Source organism: Microcaecilia unicolor, chromosome 12 (assembly GCF_901765095.1).
Source record: "Microcaecilia unicolor chromosome 12, aMicUni1.1, whole genome shotgun sequence".
Classification (NCBI taxonomy): Eukaryota; Metazoa; Chordata; class Amphibia; order Gymnophiona; family Siphonopidae; genus Microcaecilia; species Microcaecilia unicolor.
Genome location: NC_044042.1, coordinates 20,122,743 through 20,145,070, shown reverse-complemented (window position 1 = coordinate 20,145,070; position 22,328 = coordinate 20,122,743). Strand labels below are relative to the sequence as shown.

General features: G+C 50.3%; 1 protein-coding gene across 1 annotated transcript in view; it reads right to left on the bottom strand.

Moving 5' to 3' along the window:
* Positions 1-22,328, bottom strand: part of SRPK1 (SRSF protein kinase 1) — a 155,072-nt gene that overhangs the window by 83,152 nt on the left and 49,592 nt on the right. The window contains exon 7 of the mRNA XM_030220616.1: positions 18,190-18,296. Within this exon, the coding sequence (XP_030076476.1) occupies positions 18,190-18,296 (107 nt within the window). The remainder of the gene's footprint in view (positions 1-18,189; positions 18,297-22,328) is intronic.

Genomic DNA, 22,328 nt, shown 5'->3' with positions numbered 1-22,328 from the left:
AGAGCCCCTTCGTCCTGCGTGATGAGGGTCGGAAAACACTCCAATCTCCAGGGTTCTTCGGAGGATAACTCCAGAAGAAGAGGGAACCAGATCTGACGCGGCCAAAAGGGAGCAATCAGAATCATGGTGCCTCGGTCTTGCTTGAGTTTCAACAAAGTCTTCCCCACCAGAGGAATGGGAGGATAAGCATACAGCAGACCTTCCCCCCAATCCAGGAGGAAGGCATCCGACGCCAGTCTGCCGTGGGCCTGAAGCCTGGAACAGAACTGAGGGACCTTGTGGTTCACTTGAGATGCGAAGAGATCCACCAGGGGGGTGCCCCACGCCTGGAAGATCTGTCGCACCACACGGGAATTGAGCGACCACTCGTGAGGTTGCATAATCCTGCTCAACCTGTCGGCCAGACTGTTGTTTACGCCTGCCAGATATGTGGCTTGGAGCACCATGCCTTGACGGCGAGCCCAGAGCCACATGCTGACGGCTTCCTGACACAGGGGGCGAGATCCGGTGCCCCCCTGCTTGTTGACATAGTACATGGCAACCTGATTGTCTGTCTGAATTTGGATAATTTGGTGGGACAGCCGATCTCTGAAAGCCTTCAGAGCGTTCCAGATCGCTCGCAACTCCAGAAGATTGATCTGTAGATCGCTTTCTTGGAGGGACCACCTTCCTTGGGTGTGAAGCCCATCGACATGAGCTCCCCATCCCAGGAGAGACGCATCCGTGGTCAGCACTTTTTGAGGCTGAGGAATTTGGAAGGGACGTCCCAGAGTCAAATTGGAGCAAATCGTCCACCAATACAGGGATTCGAGAAAACTCGTGGACAGGTGGATCACGTCCTCTAGACCCCCGGCGGCCTGATACCACTGGGAGGCTAGGGTCCATTGAGCAGATCTCATGTGAAGGCGGGCCATGGGAGTCACATGAACTGTGGAAGCCATGTGGCCCAGCAATCTCAACATCTGCCGAGCTGTGATCTGCTGGGACGCTCGCACCCGCGAGACGAGGGACAACAAGTTGTTGGCCCTCGCCTCTGGGAGATAGGCGCGAGCCGTCCGAGAATCCAGCAGGGCTCCGATGAATTCGAGTTTCTGCACTGGGAGAAGATGGGACTTTGGGTAATTTATCACAAACCCCAGTAGCTCCAGGAGGCGAATAGTCATCTGCATGGACTGCAGGGCTCCTGCCTCGGATGTGTTCTTCACCAGCCAATCGTCGAGATATGGGAACACGTGCACCCCCAGCCTGCGAAGCGCCGCTGCTACCACAGCTAGGCACTTTGTGAACACCCTGGGCGCAGAGGCGAGCCCAAAGGGTAGCACACAGTACTGGAAGTGGCGTGCGCCCAGCTGAAATCGCAGATACTGTCTGTGAGCTGGCAGTATCGGGATGTGTGTGTAGGCATCCTTCAAGTCCAGAGAGCATAGCCAATCGTTTTGCTGAATCATGGGGAGAAGGGTGCCCAGGGAAAGCATCCTGAACTTTTCTTTTACGAGATATTTGTTCAGGGCCCTTAGGTCTAGGATGGGACGCATCCCCCCTGTTTTCTTTTCCACAAGGAAGTACCTGGAATAGAACCCCAGCCCTTCTTGCCCGGATGGCACGGGCTCGACCGCATTGGCGCTGAGAAGGGCGGAGAGTTCCTCTGCAAGTACCTGCTTGTGCTGGAAGCTGTAGGACTGAGCTCCCGGTGGACAATTTGGAGGTTGTGAGGCCAAATTGAGGGTGTATCCTTGCCGGACTATTTGGAGAACCCACTGATCGGAGGTTATGAGAGGCCACCTTTGGTGAAAAGCTTTTCAACCTCCCTCCGACAGGCAGGTCGCCCGGCACTGACACTTGGATGTCGGCTATGCTCTGCTGGAGCCAGTCAAAAGCTCGCCCCTTGCTTTTGCTGGGGAGCCGCGGGGCCTTGCTGATTCGCACGCTGCTGACGAGAGCGAGCGCGCTGGGGCTTAGCCTGGGCCGCAGGCTGTCGGGAAGGAGGATTGTACCTACGCTTGCCAGAAGTATAGGGAACAGTCTTCCTTCCCCCGAAAAATCGTCTACCTGTAGAGGTAGAAGCTGAAGGCTGCCGGCGGGCGAACTTGTCGAATGCGGTGTCCCGCTGGTGGAGAGACTCTACCACCTGCTCGACTTTTTCGCCAAAAATGTTATCCGCACGGCAAGGCGAGTCCGCAATCCGCTGCTGGATTCTATTCTCCAGGTCGGCGGCACGCAGCCATGAGAGCCTGCGCATCACCACACCTTGAGCAGCGGCCCTGGACGCAACATCAAAAGTGTCATAAACTCCTCTGGCCAGGAATTTTCTGCACGCCTTCAGCTGCCTGACCACCTCCTGAAAAGGCTTGGCTTGCTCAGGGGGAAGAGCATCAACCAAGCCCGCCAACTGCCGCACATTATTCCGCATGTGTATGCTCGTGTAGAGCTGGTAAGACTGGATCTTGGACACGAGCATAGAGGAATGGTAGGCCTTCCTCCCAAAGGAGTCTAAGGTTCTAGCGTCCTTGCCCGGGGGCGCCGAAGCATGTTCCCTAGAACTCTTAGCCTTCTTTAGGGCCAAATCCACAACTCCAGAGTCATGAGGCAACTGAGTGCGCATCAGCTCTGGGTCCCCATGGATCCGGTACTGGGACTCGATCTTCTTGGGAATGTGGGGATTAGTTAATGGCTTGGTCCAGTTCGCAAGCAATGTCTTCTTCAGGACATGGTGCAAGGGAACAGTGGACGCTTCCTTAGGTGGAGAAGGATAGTCCAGGAGCTCAAACATTTCAGCCCTGGGCTCGTCCTCCACAACCACCGGGAAGGGGATGGCCGTAGACATCTCCCGGACAAAGGAGGCAAAAGACAGACTCTCGGGAGGAGAAAGCTGTCTCTCAGGAGAGGGAGTGGGATCAGACGGAAGACCCTCAGACTCCTCGTCAGAGAAATATCTGGGATCTTCCTCTTCCTCCCACGAGGCCTCACCCTCGGTGTCAGACACAAGTTCACGGACCTGTGTCTGCAACCTCGCCCTGCTCGACTCCGTGGAACCCCGTCCACGATGGGGGCGTCGAGAGGTAGACTCCCTCGCCCGCATCGGCGAAGCTCCCTCCGCCGACGTAGTCGGGGAGCCTTCCTGGGAGGTGGCCGCGGTCGGTACCGCACGCGGTACCGACGTCGGGGACCTCAACCTGGGCGATGGGCCAGCCGGCGCCACGCTCGACGGTACCGGTGGCGCAAGCACCGCCGGTACCGGAGGGGTAGGGCGCAACAGCTCTCCCAGAATCTCTGGGAGAACGGCCCGGAGGCTCTCGTTTAGAGCGGCTGCAGAGAAAGGCTGAGAGGTCGATGCAGGCGTCGACGTCAGTACCTGTTCCGGGCGTGGAGGCTGTTCCGGGCTGTCCAGAGCGGAGCGCATCGACACCTCCTGAACAGAGGGTGAGCGGTCCTCTCGGTGCCGATGCCTGCTGGGTGCCGAATCCCTCGGCGACCCAGAGCTCTCGGTGCCGACACGGGGAGGAGACCGGTGTCGATGCTTCTTCGATTTCTTCCGAAGCATGTCACCGGAGCTCCCCGGCACCGACGAGGAGGACGTCGAATCCATCCGTCGCTTCCTCGGGGCCGAGACTGAAGAAGGTCGATCTCGGGGGGGCTGTACCGCAGGAGCCCTCAGGGTAGGCGGAGACCCACCCGAGGGCTCACCGCCACCAGCAGGGGAATGGACAGCCCTCACCTGCACTCCACCCGATGCACCACCGTCCGACGACATCAGCAGACGAGGTCCTGGTACCACCGACGTCGATGCAGCTATCCGATGTCTCGGCGCCGATGCAGAGGCCCGATGCCTCGATGCACTCGATGCAGGGGCGGCCGAGGAAGAAGGTCTGGACGCTGACGACGTCGATGCACTCGAAGATCCCGGTGCCGATGCCGACGAAGAGCCCGAGAACAACACGTTCCACTGGGCTAGTCTCGCTACCTGAGTCCGCCTTTGAAGCAGGGAACACAGACTGCAGTTCTGAGGGCGGTGCTCGGCCCCCAGACACTGAAGACACGACGAGTGTCGATCAGTGAGCGAGATAACCCGGGCGCACTGGGTGCACTTCTTGAAGCCGCTGGAAGGCTTCGATGTCATAGGCGGAAAAATCACGCCGGCGAAATCAAAAGCCGAAATGGCGAAATTTGAAGCACCAAATTTAGAGGGAGAAAAAATCTCGACCGAGGCCGAAAAGAGGCCTACCCCGACGACGAAAGAAAACTTACCGGGGCAAAAAAGCTGGAAGTACGGGGAGGATTTACACGAAACCCGGCGGGGGGTTTCCGGAGCACTTCCCGACTAGGACAAAGCTTTCCCGAAGGAAAAAAACACGTTCAAAACAAATTGGACGCGCGAGGTCGACTTTCCGGGGCTCGACACGGCGAAAACACGACCGTACCGAGTGCGGACAAAAGAAGACTGGCCGGCTCGAGCCGGTTTCGGGCGGGAAGACGGCCGCGCATGCGCGGTGCGCGCGGGCGCGCGAGGGCTAGCAAAGGACTTTGCTAGTGAAGTTTCCGATTGGAGGGGCTGCCGTGGACGTCACCCATCAGTGAGAACAAGCAGCCTGCTTGTCCTCGGAGAACAAATGTTACAAATAAATAAATACATTCCAATTTTGAACTGGGGTGAGATGGGACTTGGAATAATTGATCACAAAATTAGTTCTAGCACCTGAATAGTCATTTGCATGGATTGTAAAGCGCATGCCTCCGGGGTGCTCTTCAGCAGCCAATCGTCGAGATAAGGGAGCACATGCATTCCCAGTCTGCGTAGCGGACGCCAGACCAAAGGGCAGTACACAGTACTGAAAGTGCTGTGTTCCCAGGCAAAATCGAAGATACCTCCTGTGAGCTGGAAGTATTGAGATGTGTGTGTAAGCATCCTGTAAGTCCAGACAGGAACTGATTGGAAATAGGATGAAAACTGGAGAGGGAGGGATCAAGATGGGGGTTTTGAAGAAGCAGATTGACAAGTGCACGTTTCCAAGGTAAGGGAACTACGCTAGCGGTGAAGAGAGGAGTTGAGAGGAAGACGAAGGACAAGCTGCTGCTGAACAAGTTTCTCAAGTTTAGACAGGAATGGAAGATTGGAAATAGGATGAAAGCTCTAGGAGAGAGAGGTATCGAGATGGGGTTTTTGAAGAAGCAGACAGACAAGTGCAAGTTTCCAAGGAAAGGGAACTGTGCCAGCGGCGACAGAGAAGTTGATGAGAGGAAAATAAGGGACAAGCTGGGAAGACGTCTGAATAGGTGACCAGATCAAGGGTCTAATGAAGAAAAGGCAGGATTGAGAGGTAAGAGCTTTACAAATCATGAGGGCTGTTGAGTTGGTTAAAATATGACCAGACAGGAAATGGAGGAAGGGGTGGCATATTGAGTAGCATCAGAATCTGGCAGAGAGAGAAAAGATAGGGGTAGGAGATATAAGGGAAAGGGAGCTAGAAGAAAAGGTGGGGGGACAAGTGGGGGACTGATCATGATGAAACGTCTGGCGAAGCAAGGAGTCTTAGCCTGCCAAGCAGCCGAGTGTCCAGGACAGAACTGAGGGATCATAAACAGGTGAAGCTGTGGAACAAGGGGCTTTATTATTGAGAACGCAATAAACCGACTGGGGTTTGATAAGGGACAAGGAAATCTGTTTACTGTGAAAGGAGAAATTAGACCTTACCTGCTAATTTGCTTTCCTTTAATCCCTCCGGACCGGCCCAGGATTGGACTGATGGGTTGTGCTTGCCTACCAGCAGGTGGAGACTGAGAAAAAACTCTGACTCTAGTGAGCCAATAGGAGCCCTGGTCATGTGACCGTAGCCTCAGTATTTGAACAACAAAGCAGAAAGGAAAAAAGGAGAGAACCATATTCTGTGCCATGAGAAATACAAGCAGCCAGAAAGCACCAAGACAAAAAAGTGCTTATACTACGGCTGAGCCGTAACACTGGACTCACCTACAACTCGCTTCAGAGCTGAGGTATGGTCAATTAGGTACAGAATTATGTATTTGCTTCAATTTGAACATATATAACTTCTGAACTTGCAGAACATTTGAAATATAACTGAACTTCAAGTATTATCTTACTACTGTCTGAGCAACAGAACAGGACTGAAGACGACAGATAAAAGCCTGTACATAGTAACGGAGACTATCTCTTGAAATATAACCTGACAGCTAAAGAAAGACGATTCTGTGTCAATTCTGTGTACTGGAATATCCCGGGTGGGCCCTGGGCCGATCCAGAGGGATTAAAGGAAAGCAAATTAGCAGGTAAGGTCTAATTTCTCCTTCCTTAGCATCCCTCCGGACCGGCCCAGGATTGGACTGATGGGACGTAACAAAGCAGTAGTCCTAAGGGAGGAATCCCAGTAAACCCGCTGTGAGAACCCGTGATGCGAAGGTGGCTTCCCGACGACACTGAACATCCAGTCTGTAATGCTTAGAGAAAGAATGAAGAGAGGACCATGTCGCTGCCTTACAGATCTCCGCCGGTGGCACCAAGGAACACTCTGCCCACGATACTGCCTGTCCATGCGTCGAATGAGCTTTCACTGCCTCCGGAATTGGCCTGCCGGACAACAGGTAAGCCGATGCTATCATGTCCTTGATCCAACGTGATAAAGTGGGCTTAGAAGCCAACAGACCTTTGCGGGGCCCCGCAAAGAGAATAAAGAGACAATCCGAGCGACGAAATTCTGCAGTAACTGCAAGGTATCTTTTAAGTACTCTCTTAACATCCAGCGTACGCAACTTCTGTTGCGCCTGAGTTCCTGAGGCCGATCCCAGAACTGGGAGAAATACAGACTGAGCCAAATGGAAACGCGATAGCACCTTAGGCAAAAAGGAAGGGACTGGCCGAAGTACCACTCGTTCTTTAGAAAATTCCAGGAATGGGGATCTACAGGAAAAAGCTTGCAACTCTGAAACTCTCCTAGCTGACGCAATAGCCACCAAGAACACTGCCTTAAGTGTCAAATCCTTCAAGGAACAGGCTTGTAAAGGTTCGAACGGAGGTTTCGATAAAGCCGTAAGAACCAAATTGAGATCCCAAGCTGGAGGGCGCAGAAGACTCACCCCCTTCAAAAACCGAACAACATCGGGGAGACTAGCCACCGACTTACCCGAATCCGACCTCTGAAGCAGGCCAGAGCTGCCGTCTGCACCTTGAGTGAAGAAAGAGAAAGTCCCTTATCAAAACCGCATTGTAGAAACTAACATCTGAGGCACTGTCGCCCGCAAAGGAACAATGCCCGCATCTGAACACCAAGCCTCAAAAATTCTCCAAGTACGAATATAGTTCAGCAAGGTGGAACGACGACGCGACCGAAGCATGGTGGAAATCACAGGAGCTGAAAAACCCCTCTTAGCTAGACGAGCTCGTTCAACAGCCAAGCCGTAAGACAAAATCGAGCCGGATCTGGGTGACGAATTGGGCCCTGTACCAACAAGTCCTCGAGAACTGGAAGACGAAGAGGCATCCCCCACCGCCAGACGTTGTAGATCTGCGTACCAAGGCCGGCGAGGCCAGTCTGGAGCCACCAAGATGACCGGTCCCTTGTGCTCCTCGATCCTCTGTAGGAGACGACCTATTAGTGGCCAAGGAGGAAAAGTGTAAAGCAGTCCGGTGGGCCACTGCTGCAACAGGGCGTCTACCCCTGCCGCCCTGGCATCTCTTCGGCGACTGAAGAAACGAGGGAGTTTGGAGTTGAGACTGGAGGCGAACAGATCTAAAACTGGAAGACCCCAGCGCTGCACGATTAACTGAAATGTCCGATCGCAGAGGGACCACTCCCCGGGATCGAGCGTGTGGCGACAGAGAAAATCTGCCTGCACATTGTCTATTCCTGCCACATGCGAGGCTGATATGGCTGTGAGGTGAACCTCCGCCCAGCTGAGGAGACTCTCTGCCTCTGGATACAAGAGATGACATCTCGTCCCTCCCTGGCGATTGACATAGGCCACAGCCGAGATGTTGTCTGAGAGGACTCGCACCGCCTTGCCCTCCAGGAGCTGACCGAAGTGTTGGAGAGCTAGCCGAATCGCCCTGGTCTCCAAGAACTTGATGGATTGCGTTGCTTCCAGCGGAGACCAGAGCCCCTGGGTGTACTTGTCCAGACAGTGAGCTCCCCAGCCTCGGAGACTGGTATCCAGCGAGGAGGCTCCAACGGCATTCCCGGCGAGAGATTCTTTATCTGCAGCCACCAGGCCAGAGAGTTGAGTTCCGGATGACGGAGGAATAACTTCATTGTGAGGGGATCTCTCTGAGAGGACCAGCGGGAAAGCAGAGACCACTGAAGAGACCTCATGTGAAGCCTGGCCCAGGGTACTACCTCTATCGTTGCTGCCATCGAACCTAGAACTTTCAGATAATCCCTCACGGCCAGAGCCTTCTGCTGGAGGAACCCCAGAATCTGCGACCGGAGCTTCACAATCCGTCCCTGTGGGAGAAAGACTCGACCCTTTTGTGTGTCGAAAGTGACTCCCAAATACTCTAGCAACAGAGGGAACCAACCTGCTCTTGGCTACATTCACGACCCACCCTAGGGACTGCAAGAAGTCTACCACTCGTTGAGTAACCTGGCAACTTTCCTGATAAGACTGCGCCCTGATCAACCAATCGTCTAGATAAGGATGAACTAGAATTCCCTGTTTTCTGAGAGCCGCTGCCACCACTACCATAACCTTGGTAAATGTTCGCGGACCCGTCGCCAGACCAAAGGGCAGAGCACGAAACTGGAAATGCTGCCCTAGAATGGCAAAACATAAGAAGTTGTGGTGAGCCAGACATATCGGAATATGCAAGTAAGCTTCCGTGAGATCCAATACTGTTAAAAACTCCCCTTTGCGAACTGCTACTATGACAGAGCGAAGGGTCTCCATACGAAAGCTTGTGACCTTGAGAGCTCGATTGACTGCCTTGAGATCTAAAATGGGACGAAAAGCATCTTCTTTTTTTGGGACGACAAAATAAATGGAATAGCGCCCCCGCTTTTGCTCCGACAGAGGGACTGGACAAATTGCCTGGAGATCCAGGAGCCTCTGTAGAGTATCCCGAACCGCTGCCGCCTTGAGGCGAGAGCGACAGGGAGACTCCAGAAAGGCTTCTGAAATAGGCCTTGCGAACTCTAAAGCGTAACCGTCCTGAATAACTTCTAAGACCCACTGATCTGAAGTAATGTGGACCCACCTCTGATAAAACTGTGAAAGACGAGCTCCCACAGGGACCAGAGGAGAGCCCTTCGCACCTTCATTGGGAAGCACGCAACGGGGAGCGAAAATTCGCAGAAGAAAATCTACCCCCTCTGCGGTAACCTCGAAAGGACTGAGTTCTGTTAAAAAAACGAGACCTCTGCGTTTGAGGGCCCCTATCAGATAGAAACCTACGGAAAGGGCGAAAGGTACGCCGACCAAACAGCGCCCCTCGACTAGCCAGCCGAGGCTTATCTTCCGGAAGACAAGGAACTTTAGCCTCACCTAGAGAATTTACCAACTTATCCAAATCTTCTCCAAATAAGAAGGAACCCCGAAAAGGGAATTTACTTAGCTTAGATTTGGAGGCCGCATCTGCCGACCACCCCTTCAACCAGAGGGAGCGACGAGCCGCGACCCCCAAGTCCAAGGACTTAGAAGACGCCCTCAACAGATCATATAAAGCATCAGCCAAAAAGGCGGATCCCGTCTCAATCTTGGCCACTTCCACATCAATTGCACCCATATCATCCGAAGATCTATCCAAAACTTTTTCCGCCCAACGAAAACAAGCCCAGGCCACCAGGGAACCCACAGATGGCCGCCTGCACCGCGAGAGAAGAAACATGAAAACTATTTTTTAGAAGAGTGTCTAACCTCCTATCCTGAGTATCCCGCAGTGCCGTACCTCCATCCACAGGGACTGTATTTCGCTTAGTAACAGCCGAAACCACGGCATCCACCACAGGAATGTTAAGTAGCGCTCTATCAGCTTCCGGGACAGGATAATGACGAGACATGGCTCTGGAGGGACGAAAACCCACATCCGGGGCCTCCCATTGAGCTTTAATAACCTCCCAAATATCCTGGTGCATAGGGAAAATCTTAGCGGAAGCCCTAGACCCCTTAATCAATACATCAATCTTCCGGACCTCAGAGACAGGGAGCAGATCCTCAAAATGCAAAGTAGAGGCTACCATAGAGATGAGGTCCTGTAAATCCTCTTTATGGAACACCCTAGCTACTGAGGGGTCTTCCCCTGCGGCAAAGGCACAGAGTCTGGGTCTAAGGAAGCCAAATCCTCCCAAGAGTGATCTGCCAAATCCTGCAGACCCTCTTCTTCCTCCAACAAGGGCATCTCATGATCCTGGGGGGAAAAAACTTCCAACTGAGAGTCACCCTCCCTAGGTCTTTTAGGAGGGAGACCAGAGCGAACAGGCTCCCCTGGCACTGTAGTCCCTGCAGTGTCATTTTGCATAAGAAAGGCGCGATACATCTGCAGGACAAACTCAGGAGGAAACCCCCCTCCCTGAGTGCCTGCAGCCTGTATCAAGGACCCCGAGTCAGTACCACCCAAAGACAGAGAACCGCGGGCCCCAGCCGCCGCTGCTGAAGGAGAACTCGGAGAAGGCAACAAAATGGCCGGCGTTCGCGCCAAATTCACAGCACCACCCCCTGAAACCGCGCCTGAGGCCTCCGCACTCGGCGCCAATGTTAGCGAGGGGGGAAAAAAGGCCAGCCGCCGCACCGTTCCCAGAAACCGTCGGAGGGGCTGAAGCCTCGTGCGCGGTGCAGTATTTACACGCGCTGGAGGAATTAACCCCCCGACGCTGACAAAACGCGCATGTCGAAGGCTAACCTCGTGCACTTCGCGCGTCTTTTTTTTTTCTCTCTCTCTCTTTCCTTGCTAAATAAATTAGTCAACAGAAATCGAATTAAATTCAAAACACTGCAAGTTCTGGTCAAATCTTTTTCTTTTCCTTTTGCTCAACAATACTGGCTGCCTCTCCCAAAGGCAAACACCTTTCCTCAGAAAGGGTGGCCAGATGGGCTCACTTCCTACCTGCTGGGAGACTGAGAAAATACTGAGGCTACGGTCACATGACCAGGGCTCCTATTGGCTCGCTAGAGTCAGATTTTTTTCTCAGTCTCCACCTGCTGGTAGGCAAGCACAACCCATCAGTCCAATCCTGGGCCAGTCCGGAGGGATGCTAAGGAAGATGCACTTGGCTGCACAAATGGCACTGCAATATTCTCTGTTGTGGCTTTGAAATAGAGCATCAGGAACAGATCTGGATTTGCACCATTTACAGAATGCTGTACAAAGATAAGTGCACAACAGCCAAAGAGCTGAAAAGAGCCAGAGGAAGGTAAAATTATGTATAATCATACCTGATAATTTTCTTTCCATTAATCATAGCTGATCAATCCATAGACTGGTGGGTTGTGTCCATCTACCAGCAGGTGGAGATAGAGAGCAAACTTTTGCCTCCCTATATGTGGTCATGTGCTGCCGGAAACTCCTCAGTATGTCGATATCAAAGCTCCATCCGCAGGACTCAGCACTTAGAGAATTACACCCACGAAGGGACACTCTGCCCAGCTCACCACCGCCGAAACGGGGGAGGGGAATTAACCCAGCTCATCCCCACACAAGTGGGGGAGGGGAATCCGTCCAGCTCATCCCCGCGGAGCGGGGGAGGGACACCACACCCGCCGATGCGGGGGGATCTGGCTTATCCTGCAACCGCAACCGCGGGAGGAGCTGACTGACCCTAACACCGCCGAAGCGGGAGGGGTACAAAGCTGCCCTACAGCCGCACGAAGCGGGAGGGAGTGCCGGCAGAATTTATGTCTCAATCCAGCCCCGTAAAACGGAGGGGAGAGGAATGCAGCAGCTCACTGTAACACAAACTCGTCTCAACTCTTGAAGAATCCAAGTGAAAGAACTTGAACACGAAGTCTTTCTGAAATAACTGAAGACTAAGCTTGAACCTGAAATGCAACCAGAATAAAAACAGAACAGATATCTGGGAGGGGCTATGGATTGATCAGCTATGATTAATGGAAAGAAAATTATCAGGTATGATTATACATAATTTTACCTTCCATATCATCAAGCTGATCAATCCATAGACTGGTGGGATGTACCGAAGCAGTACTCACCCAGGGCGGGACATTGAAATCCCTGACCTCAACACTGAAGCTCCAAACCGGGCCTCCGCCCGTGCAGCCACAGTCAAACGGTAATGCTTGGAGAATGTATGAGCCGAAGCCCAAGTTGCCGCCTTGCATATCTCTTCCAAGGAGACGGATCCGGCCTCTGCCATCGAGGCCGCCTGAGCTCTCGTGGAGAGCCTTCAGCTGGATAGGCGGCACCTTCCCCGCGGCCACATAAGCCGCTGCAATGGCTTCCTTGACCCATCTTGCCACTGTAGGCTTAGCAGCCTGCAGACCCTTACGAGGACCTGCAAACAGGACAAACAGATGATCCGATTTCCGGAAATCATTGGTCACTTCCAAGTATCTGAAGATGACTCGTCTCACATCCAGATATTTAAGAGCAGAGTACTCCTCTGGGTAGTCCTCCCTACGAAAGGAAGGGAGACAGAGCTGCTGATTCACATGGAAGCGAGAAACAATCTTGGGCAGGAAGGAAGGCACTGTGCGAATAGTCACTCCTGCCTCAGTGAACTGCAGAAAAGGCTCTCGACATGAGAGCGCCTGGAGCTCGGAAACTCTTCTGGCTGAAGTGATAGCCACCAAAAAGACTGCTTTCAACGTCAGGTCTTTCAGAGATGCCCTCGACAAGGGTTCAAAAGGCGGCTTCTGCAATGCTCTTAGCACCAGGTTGAGATTCCACGCAGGCACCACTGAGTGCAGAGGAGGGCGCAGGTGATTAACTCCCTTGAGAAAGCGCACCACATCTGGCTGCGAAGCCAGGGAAGCACCCTTCAGGCGGCCCCTGAAGCAAGCCAGAGCCGCTACCTGGACTTTAAGGGAACTGAGCGACAGGCCTTTCTCCAGACCTTCTTGCAGGAACGCCAACACTGAAGAAATTGGAGCAGTGAAGGGAGAAAGTGAGCCTGCTTCACACCATGCTGCAAAGATACGCCAAACCCTGGCGTAAGCAGTAGAAGTACATAAGTACATAAGTACATAAGTACATAAGTAGTGCCATACTGGGAAAGACCAAAGGTCCATCTAGCCCAGCATCCTGTCACCGACAGTGGCCAATCCAGGTCAAGGGCACCTGGCACGCTCCCCAAACGTAAAAACATTCCAGACAAGTTATACCTAAAAATGAGGAATTTTTCCAGTCCATTTAATAGCGGTCTATGGACTTGTCCTTTAGGAATCTATCTAACCCCTTTTTAAACTCCGTCAAGCTAACCGCCCGTACCACGTTCTCCGGCAATGAATTCCAGAGTCTAATTACACGTTGGGTGAAGAAAAATTTTCTCCGATTCGTTTTAAATTTACCACACTGTAGCTTCAACTCATGCCCTCTAGTCCTAGTATTTTTGGATAGCGTGAACAGTCGCTTCACATCCTCGCTCTCAGCATAGTGGCGATGACCTTGTCTGAGAAGCCCTTCTTCCTCAGACGCTGCCGCTCAATAGCCAGGCCGTAAGACCAAAGGGAGAGGGATCCTCCATCACCACGGGACCCTGATGTAACAGGCCCTGCTCCACTGACAGCCGCAGAGGATCGTCGACTGAGAGCCTGATCAAGTCCGCATACCAGGGACGTCTGGGCCAATCCGGACCCACCAGGATTACCCTGCCGGGATGCTTTGCCACCCGGTCTAGCACCCTGCCCAACATGGGCCAGGGCGGGAACACATAGAGGAGCTCTTGTGTCGGCCACTGTTGGAGAAGAGCATCTACTCCCAGGGATCGAGGGTCCCGTCCTCTGCTGAAAAAGCGCGGCACTTGGCAATTGGCCGATGACGCCATCAGATCTAGGCTCGGCTGGCCCCAGCGCTTCGTGATGTCCAAGAACGCCTGAGCAGATAGTTGCCACTCTCCGGGCTCCAAGGTATGGCGACTGAGAAAGTCCGCCTTGACATTCATGACTCCGGCAATGTGGGCCGCTGAAAGCTGCTCCAGGTTCGCTTCCGCCCACTGGCAAAGACTCATAGCCTCCTTGGCTAGAGGGGCGCTCTTGGTACCTCCCTGGCGGTTGATATAGGCCACAGCCGTGGCATTGTCCGACAGGACCCGTACAGGCTACAACACCAGTACCGGGATGAACTCCAATAACACCAACCGAATGGCTCTGAGTTCCAGGAGGTTGATAGACCACTTGCCTCTGCAGGAGACTAGAGCCCCTGCGCTGTCCTTCCCAAGCAGTGGGCTCCCCAGCCCATCAAAGAGGCGTCTGTCGTGACGACAATCCACTCCGGGGTCACCAGAGGCAATCCTGCAGACAACTTGTCTGTCTGCGTCCACCAGCTCAGCGCCTTGCGCACTGCTGGGTCCACGGGAAGGCGCACAGCATAATCCTCCGACATCGGAGTCCAGCGCAGCAGCAGAGATAGCTGTAGTGGTCTCATATGAGCCCTGGCCCAGGGCACCACTTCCATCGTGGCCGTCATAGAGCCCAACAGCTGCACGTAGTCCCAAGCCCGAATAGGAGAGGCTACTAGGAACTAGTCCACCTGAGCCTGAAGCTTGACAATCCGATTGTCTGGCAGGAACACTCTGCCCACTTGGGTGTCGAATCGAACTCCCAGATACTCCAGGGACTGAGTCGGGCGCAGCTGGCTCTTCTTCCAGTTGATGATCCATCCCAGGGAGCTCACAAGAGCAACTACCCGGTCCATAGCTTTGCCGCACTCTGCATAAGAGGGGGCTCGGATCAACCAGTCGTCCAGATAAGGATGGACTTGTACTCCTTCCTTTAGCAGGAAGGCCGCTATGACCCCCATTACTTTGGAAAAGGTCCGCGGAGCAGTAGCCAACCCGAAAGGGAGGGCTCTGAACTGGAAGTGTCGTCTCAGGACTGTAAAACGCAGAAAGCGTTGGAGAGGAGGCCAGATGGGAATATGCAGGTACGCTTCCTTGATGTCCAAGGAAGCCAAGAACTCTCCTGCCTTCACTGCCGCTATAACAGAGCGGAGAGTCTCCATGCGAAAGTGCCTCACTTTCCAGGCCCGATTGACCCCTTTGAGGTCGAGGATAGGCCGGACAGAACCTCCTTTCTTTGGAACCACAAAGTAAATGGAGTAACGTCCCTTGCCAATCTGATTTTTTGGCACCGGAACGACCGCACCCAGGCGGATCAGGTTGTCCAAGGTCTGCTGCACTGCCACAGCTTGACCGGAGACTTGCAGGGAGAGAGTACAAACCCGTCTCTTAAGGGTTGGCAGAACTCTAGCTTGTAGCCGTCTCTGATGACTTCCAGCACCCACGCGTCTGAAGTTATAGTGGTCCACTCGCCCAGAAACGAGGACAGCCGTCCTCCAATCTGCACTGGGGCGTGGACCAAGGCCCCGTCATTGGGTACGAGACCCTGGGGGAGAACCGGAGGGAGCACCTCCGGGACGGCGGTCTCTGCGAAAGGAATGCTGCTTGGGGGAGAAATTCCTCTTGAAGGAAGAGGGGGCAGAGGAACCCGACTTGCCCGGGCGGTACCGACGGGCTTCCAGCAACCGTCCTCTGGAGGTACCGGGACGAGTACTAGCCCGAGCCCTGACCTCTGGTAATTTCTTGCCCTTAGACGTGCCGAGATCGGTCACGATTTTGTCCAGTTCGACCCCAAAGAGCAGCTTGCCCTTAAAAGGCAATCTAGCCAGGCGGGATTTAGAGGCGTGGTCAGCAGACCAATGTTTCAGCCAAAGCCACCGCCGCGCAGAGACTGTCTGAGCCATGCCTTTAGCTGAGGCTCTCAAGACATCATACAGCAAGTCTGCCAAATAGGCTAAGCCCGATTCCAGGGCCGGCCAATCAGCCCTCAAGGAAAGATCCGAGGGGGAAGCCCGCTGCACCATAGTCAGGCACGCCCTGGCCACATAGGAGCCGCAAACTGAGGCCTGCAAACTTAAAGCAGCTGCCTCAAAGGACGACCTTAAGGCCGCCTCCAATCTTCTGTCTTGGGCGTCCTTTAGGGCCGTGCCACCTTCCACCGGCAACGCCGTTTTCTTAGTCACCGCAGTGATTAAAGAATCCACGGTAGGCCACAGATAGGCCTCACGTTCACTCACAGCCAAAGGATAGAGGCGGGACATAGCCCTAGCCACTTTAAGGCTCGTTTCCGGGACATCCCATTGAGCCGCAATTAAGGTGTGCATGGCATCATGCACGTGGAAGGATCTAGGCGGGCGCTTCGTCCCCAGCATAATGGCAGAGCCAACAGGGGCTGAGGGAGAGACGTCCTCCGGAGAGGAAATCTTCAAAGTGTCCATGGCCTGTAAAAACAGGTTGGGCAAATCCTCTGGGCTAAAAAGCCGCGCTGCAGAGGGGTCATCCGCTCCATCCGAGCGGGGATCTATCTCCTCCAAGGAATCCGCAAAGGACCGTTGGGAGACCTCAGACACGCTGCCCTCATCTACATCGGAGGAGACAAAGTCCTCCAAGGCCTGGAAATCAACCCGAGGGCGTTTACCTCTGGGAACCTCAACCTCTTTATCAGAAGAGGGAGCAGGGGCAGCGTTTTGCATGAGGAAAGCCTGATGCAGCAGCAAAACAAACTCGGGGGAGAAACCCCCCAGACTGTGCACTTCCGCAGCCTGGGCAACAGCCCTAGACGCACTCTCAACCGGCGCTCGCAATAGCGGGGGAGAGACATGCTGCGCATCCAAAATGGCGTCCGGCGCGAAACTCCGCGAAGGAGCCGCGCGGGAAGAACGGCGCTTAACTTTAGCCGCTTGTGCCGTCGCCCAAATTAAGGGCGTTCATGGCATTAATGTCTCCAACCTCAAGGGCGGCCCACGAAGAAGCCGTCCGAGCCGCGTGGCCGGCCAAGATGGCGGAGGCGAGGAGCGGGGGATGGGCGTTTATGGTGGGAAAAAACCGCCACGCCAGAGGAACGACCGGGACATTCATCGGTCACTAAACTGTCACCCATCAAGGGCGAATCAGGTTGTAAAACCCCCGCATCCCCTCTAGAAGCGCTCCAGCGATCCGGGGAGCGACCCTTTGCGCCCTCGCCCTCCGACGCCATATGCCACGAGGAGAAGAATCGGGGAACCCCCTGCCCGCTATAAAAAGGTAAAATTACCTGCTTGCCGCTCCGAGCTGTAACGAACTGGTGTCCCAGTGAGTAGCTGCAATGAACGTTTAAAGAAACGTCGAATTAAACGCCTTTAAAGACGTTTAAAATTTTTTTTTTTTTTTTTTTTTTTTAACGGAGCCAGCGGGAGGGGGGAGAAAAGGAGGGACCTGGCACCACCAGGTTTGCACTTGCTCAAAAGAGCCCTCAACCCCAGGCCTCAACAAAACCTAAGGATTAGGCTTGGAGGCCTAGCCAGAGCTGCTGCTGTGTGTGACCACCACCTGCTGAGATAGAGAACATACTGAGGAGTTTCCGGCAGCACATGACCACATATAGGGAGGCAAAAGTTTGCTCTCTATCTCCACCTGCTGGTAGATGGACACAACCCACCAGTCTATGGATTGATCAGCTTGATGATATGGAAGTGGTGGTTGGGGGCAGATTTAGTGATAACTGGGGAACACTGATCAAGGATAGAAGAGCGGCACTGAATTGGCACATGGTATGATATAATGAATAAACTGGGGAGGGAGGGGTAAGCTGAGAGAGTGCGAGATAGCAGAAATGGCATTACCATGAAGATCACGTAAGAAACTGAGGTTACAGCAGGGTGAGAAGGCAGCCTGGGGAAGGAAAGCACAGCTGCAAGCCTTTTCTAAGGAGTTTGACAATTATCAGTTCAAAACTTACTATCCAATCACATGTACTCATTCCTAACGATAACTACCTTGAACTGATACCCTTACCTTCCATTCATACCCTACAGTTTGCATTCTTTACTGGATAATACAATATGTTGCAATAACTTGCTCTGAATTTTCTAAGTAATCTTTAGGAACTGCCTGAAAGTTTACTCTAACAGAGGAAAAAAAAAACCTGCTTTATGAAACTACATTTTTCTAGCAGTGGCATCAACAAAAAATTGAAACAAAAAGGTCTCTTCAATCCAGTTGAAGTGAGTCAAGCAGGAGTCCATAGTGCTCAAAGTACCTGAAATATGATACTCTTGACACAGGGAAGAGGTAAACCCTGGTAGTTTGACTTTATTATCCACTTTAGAAGATGATGTCCCAAAACTTCAAATACCATACAGACATCTAAAAAGGAAGTATGTCAAGGTAAAAAAAAATCTAGGTATAGACAGCATAATTTGAAAGCAGCATCTCAACATTCCTGTATCTTCTGTGGAGCTGCATGTACCCAAGTGATGCCTTATTTCCTTAAGTACACAAGCACGCAAATGTTGCAACACTGGGACATACTGAAGGACCATTAAGCCTAGCATCCTGTTTCCAACAGTGGCCAATCCAGATTACAAGTACTACTACTTATTTCTATACCTGGCAAGATCCCAAAACAATACATTTTATGCTGCTTATCCTAGAAATGGGGACGCATTGGATTTTCCCCCAAGTCCATCTTAATAATGGATTATGGACTTTGAGAAGCTGCTGAAACTTTTTTTTAAAACCTCGCTAACTGCTTTTACCACATTCTTTGGCAACGAATTCTAGAGTTTAATTACATGTTGAGTGAAGAAATATTTTCTCTGATTTTAAATGTACTACTTTGCATCTTCATTCATGTCCCCTAGTCCTAATATTTTTGGAAAGAGTGAATCTTCATATCTACCCGTTCCACTCCACTCACTATTTTATAGACCTCTACTCTATTGCCCCTCAGCCGTCTTGTCTCCAAGCTGAAGAGCCCCAGCTGCTTTAGCCTTTCCTCACAGGGAAGTCAACCCATCCCCTTTATCATTAGATCAAGTTTATTCATAAGGAAATTAAGCTTTGTCTTCATTATACTAGCTGAGGAAAGAATCTCAGCAGTCACCAAAATCTGCATCTTTCAAAAACAAGTCAGTCTCAGTACAATACCTAAGACAAACTACATTTTCTTCCAACTTTAGTAGAAAAGCTAAGAGCAATCCCTCGTGGCTTAGGAGTGAGGTTCACTCCTGTCATGGTATATGCAAAATTAAACCATTGATTTAGCTGTGACATTTATATCCCACACAAGTTTGAGTTCAATGTGGCTTAAACAGAATAGGATACATAACAGACTAATGCAGAAGAAAGAAATTTTCTGTAAGAATCCAATTATAAAGTACAATATCAGATGCACTGGGATAACTATGGATATTCAATATTTGGAAATCTATTATGAATGAGGGAAAGGGAAATGGGACTTAATATACCGCCTTTCTGAGGTTTTTGCAACTACATTCAAAGCGGTTTATATATATTCAGTTATTTATTTTGTACCAGGGGCAATGGAGGGTTAAGTGACTTGCCCAGAGTCAAGGAGCTGCAGTGGGAATCAAACTCAGTTCCTCAGGATCAAAGTTCACTGCACTAACCACTAGGCTACAACTTGAAGTGTTTTTTTTTTTTTTTGAGAAAGTGTTCCCAGAATCTAGCTTTGTATGTTTTAACAGCCACACCAGCCTGGTTTATTTACTTTTTAAGTTTTATATCAGCTGGTGAGCCACTGCACTAATGCAGCCATTTTTATACTGGCGAAACATGGCCACATTGGGCATTTTATGTTGAATATCTGGGAGCTTTTAATCTGCTAATAAAGGCATTGTTTTGTTAATAAGGCCTGCCTCTTTGTTTTATCTTCCGTATTGAATTTGGCGAACTAAATGCCTTGTTGTTTTCATATTCCTGTATACTAATTTTGGGTGGTAAGTGAAGTCTGCAGAGTGGACTGTTTTGTAGAGTATTTTTGCAATTTGGGAGATGTAGTCAGGCACTCACCTCATATTTAGCGTTTCTTCAAGGTAAGTTTATTAATGTACCATATAGTCTGGAGCTGTGCCATCTAGGATTTGAAAAATAAAGGCACATAATTTGGAGGTAATTCTCGCTTTGATGGGAAGCCAGTGTAGCTTGATTAATAAAGGGGAGGCACTTTCAAAACAAGAGATTTTGTATATGAACCTGGCTGCAGTGTTTTGAGCTGGAGTTTTTTCAAAAGGCACTCCTTATAGCCAGCATATACAGCATTATAATAGTCAAATTGGGATAATGTTAATGATTGTACTAATAATCTGAATGTTTCTGATGAGAAATAGGGTCTGATCCTTTTCAGCTTCCAAATAGACCTGAAAGATTTTGTGATTACTGAGGGATCTTGAGAATCGAATGTTAAAGTCTATAATTATTCCTAAAATTTTCAGATTATTGTCCATGGGGAATGAAGTGTTATCTATTGTGAAACTGTTGTAGTCATTTTAGTCAAATAGTAAATTTAGTTCTCTCTTTAATTTGGATTCTGAGGCCCAGGTTTCCATCAAACTTAAACCAAGTTTTGCCTTTTGTCTTGAACGTTCTTCTTGAAGGTTATGTATGTGGTACCACCATCAGCATATATGAAAGTTTTAAATTCTGCTGTTTCTAGTCTGTTACCTAGTGGTGACATTCAATAGTATGGGTAACAGTGAAGAGCCCTGAGGGACGCCACAGTCTGGTGACCAAGGTGAGGATAAAGTTCCCTTCATTTTCACTTTGTAAGATCTTGATTTCAGGAATCCTTGGAACCATTTATGGACTGTGCCACATATGCCAAAGTTGTCTAGTATGTTTAACAGGCTACTATGATCTACATAGAATACGCTAGACATATCAAACTGATCTTGAACCCTATGCTAAATTCTTTTCTGAGATTTGATACTAGGATAGTAAGAACAGTTTTGATACTACAGTATGGTCTGAAACCTGATTGGGCTTTGTGTAGTAGGGAGAAATGTAAAAGGTAGTCCATAATTTGTGCTGCAACTATTCCTTCCATCGTCTTTATCATCAAAGGAATGGAGGCCACTGGTCTGTAGTTTGTTACATCAGTTAACGTAATTAAATTTTTTTTTGTATTGAATTAGGATAATAAAGCCTTTATTAACAGGGAAAAGTACCGTGGAATTGTAAGGAGATATGCTGCTGGAGCAGATTAATAAATACATTAGGAGCTTCCTTCATGAGGTAACTAGGACGCATTGTGAGGTTCGGTATTTTAGAGGTAATGTTTTACTGTGTCACAGGTTAGAAGCTGGAAGGAAGACCAGATTCTGTTGGTTGCTATTCCTGTATGTGTGTCTTAACTGTTTTTCGTAAACAACTTGATGATTTTTAATTTAAGTACTCCTCCTCTGATTTTAACTATTTTTTGTTTGAAAAAAGTAACCAATTGCTCTGCTGTTAGTGGGAACTCAGTGGTTGTGGTTATTTCTTTTGTGGATGGTTAACTATTTATCAGTTTGGAAAGTTTGCTGGTATTAAGGAAATTGCTACCGATGTTGTTTTTGCAATTTTGATCATTTTTATATGTTTTGATGGCAGTTTTCCATGTTCATTTGTTTTCGTTTGATTTGTCTTTACCCAATTTTCTTTCCAATTTTCTACATTTCCTTTTCAAAAGGAGGATAGATTGATTAAACCAAGGTGAAATGTTCTGGGTTGGGGAGCTATGTTATTTAAGACAGACATTCTCACATAGGTCATCCCATTTAATCAGAAAGTTGTTATTGTCTACTGGAAGAAGTGCAGGATTGTTCAGGACATTAGACCAAAAGGTTGTGGTATCTATTCTTCCTCTAGTTTTGTGAGAAGTTGTAATACTTTTATTTTTCGTTGATTTTGTATTTTCCAACCAATAGGAGAATGTGAGTTTACTGTGATCTGACTATGGAGTTTGTGTCCAGGTATGGTTACTTAAATGAAAGTTGTTGTTTGCAAATTTATAGGCTAATAGGTCAAATGACCTTTATTGTGAGAGGTACAGCTGAATGATTGTGTAAATTACCAGTAGTTTAAAAAGTTAAGTAAATTTTTTGTATTACTGTCATTGTGATTATTTAGGTGTAAATTAATGTCCCCTATTAGCAGGACATTATCAAATATCAGATATTTTCTGTTGGTTGCCACTTCCATGCTGGGCGGTAAAAAAAAAAAAAAAAAAAAAAGGATGATGTAGATAGGATCAAATAGAGTATCATCATTGATTTTGCAAGCAAATGTTTCAAGAGTAGGGGAGTTGGTATGAGATATCAGTTCAACTTTGAAAAAGAATTTATATGTTATGGCAATGGCCCCTCCTTTTTCCCCTCTTTTAGCTTGGTGAAGAAT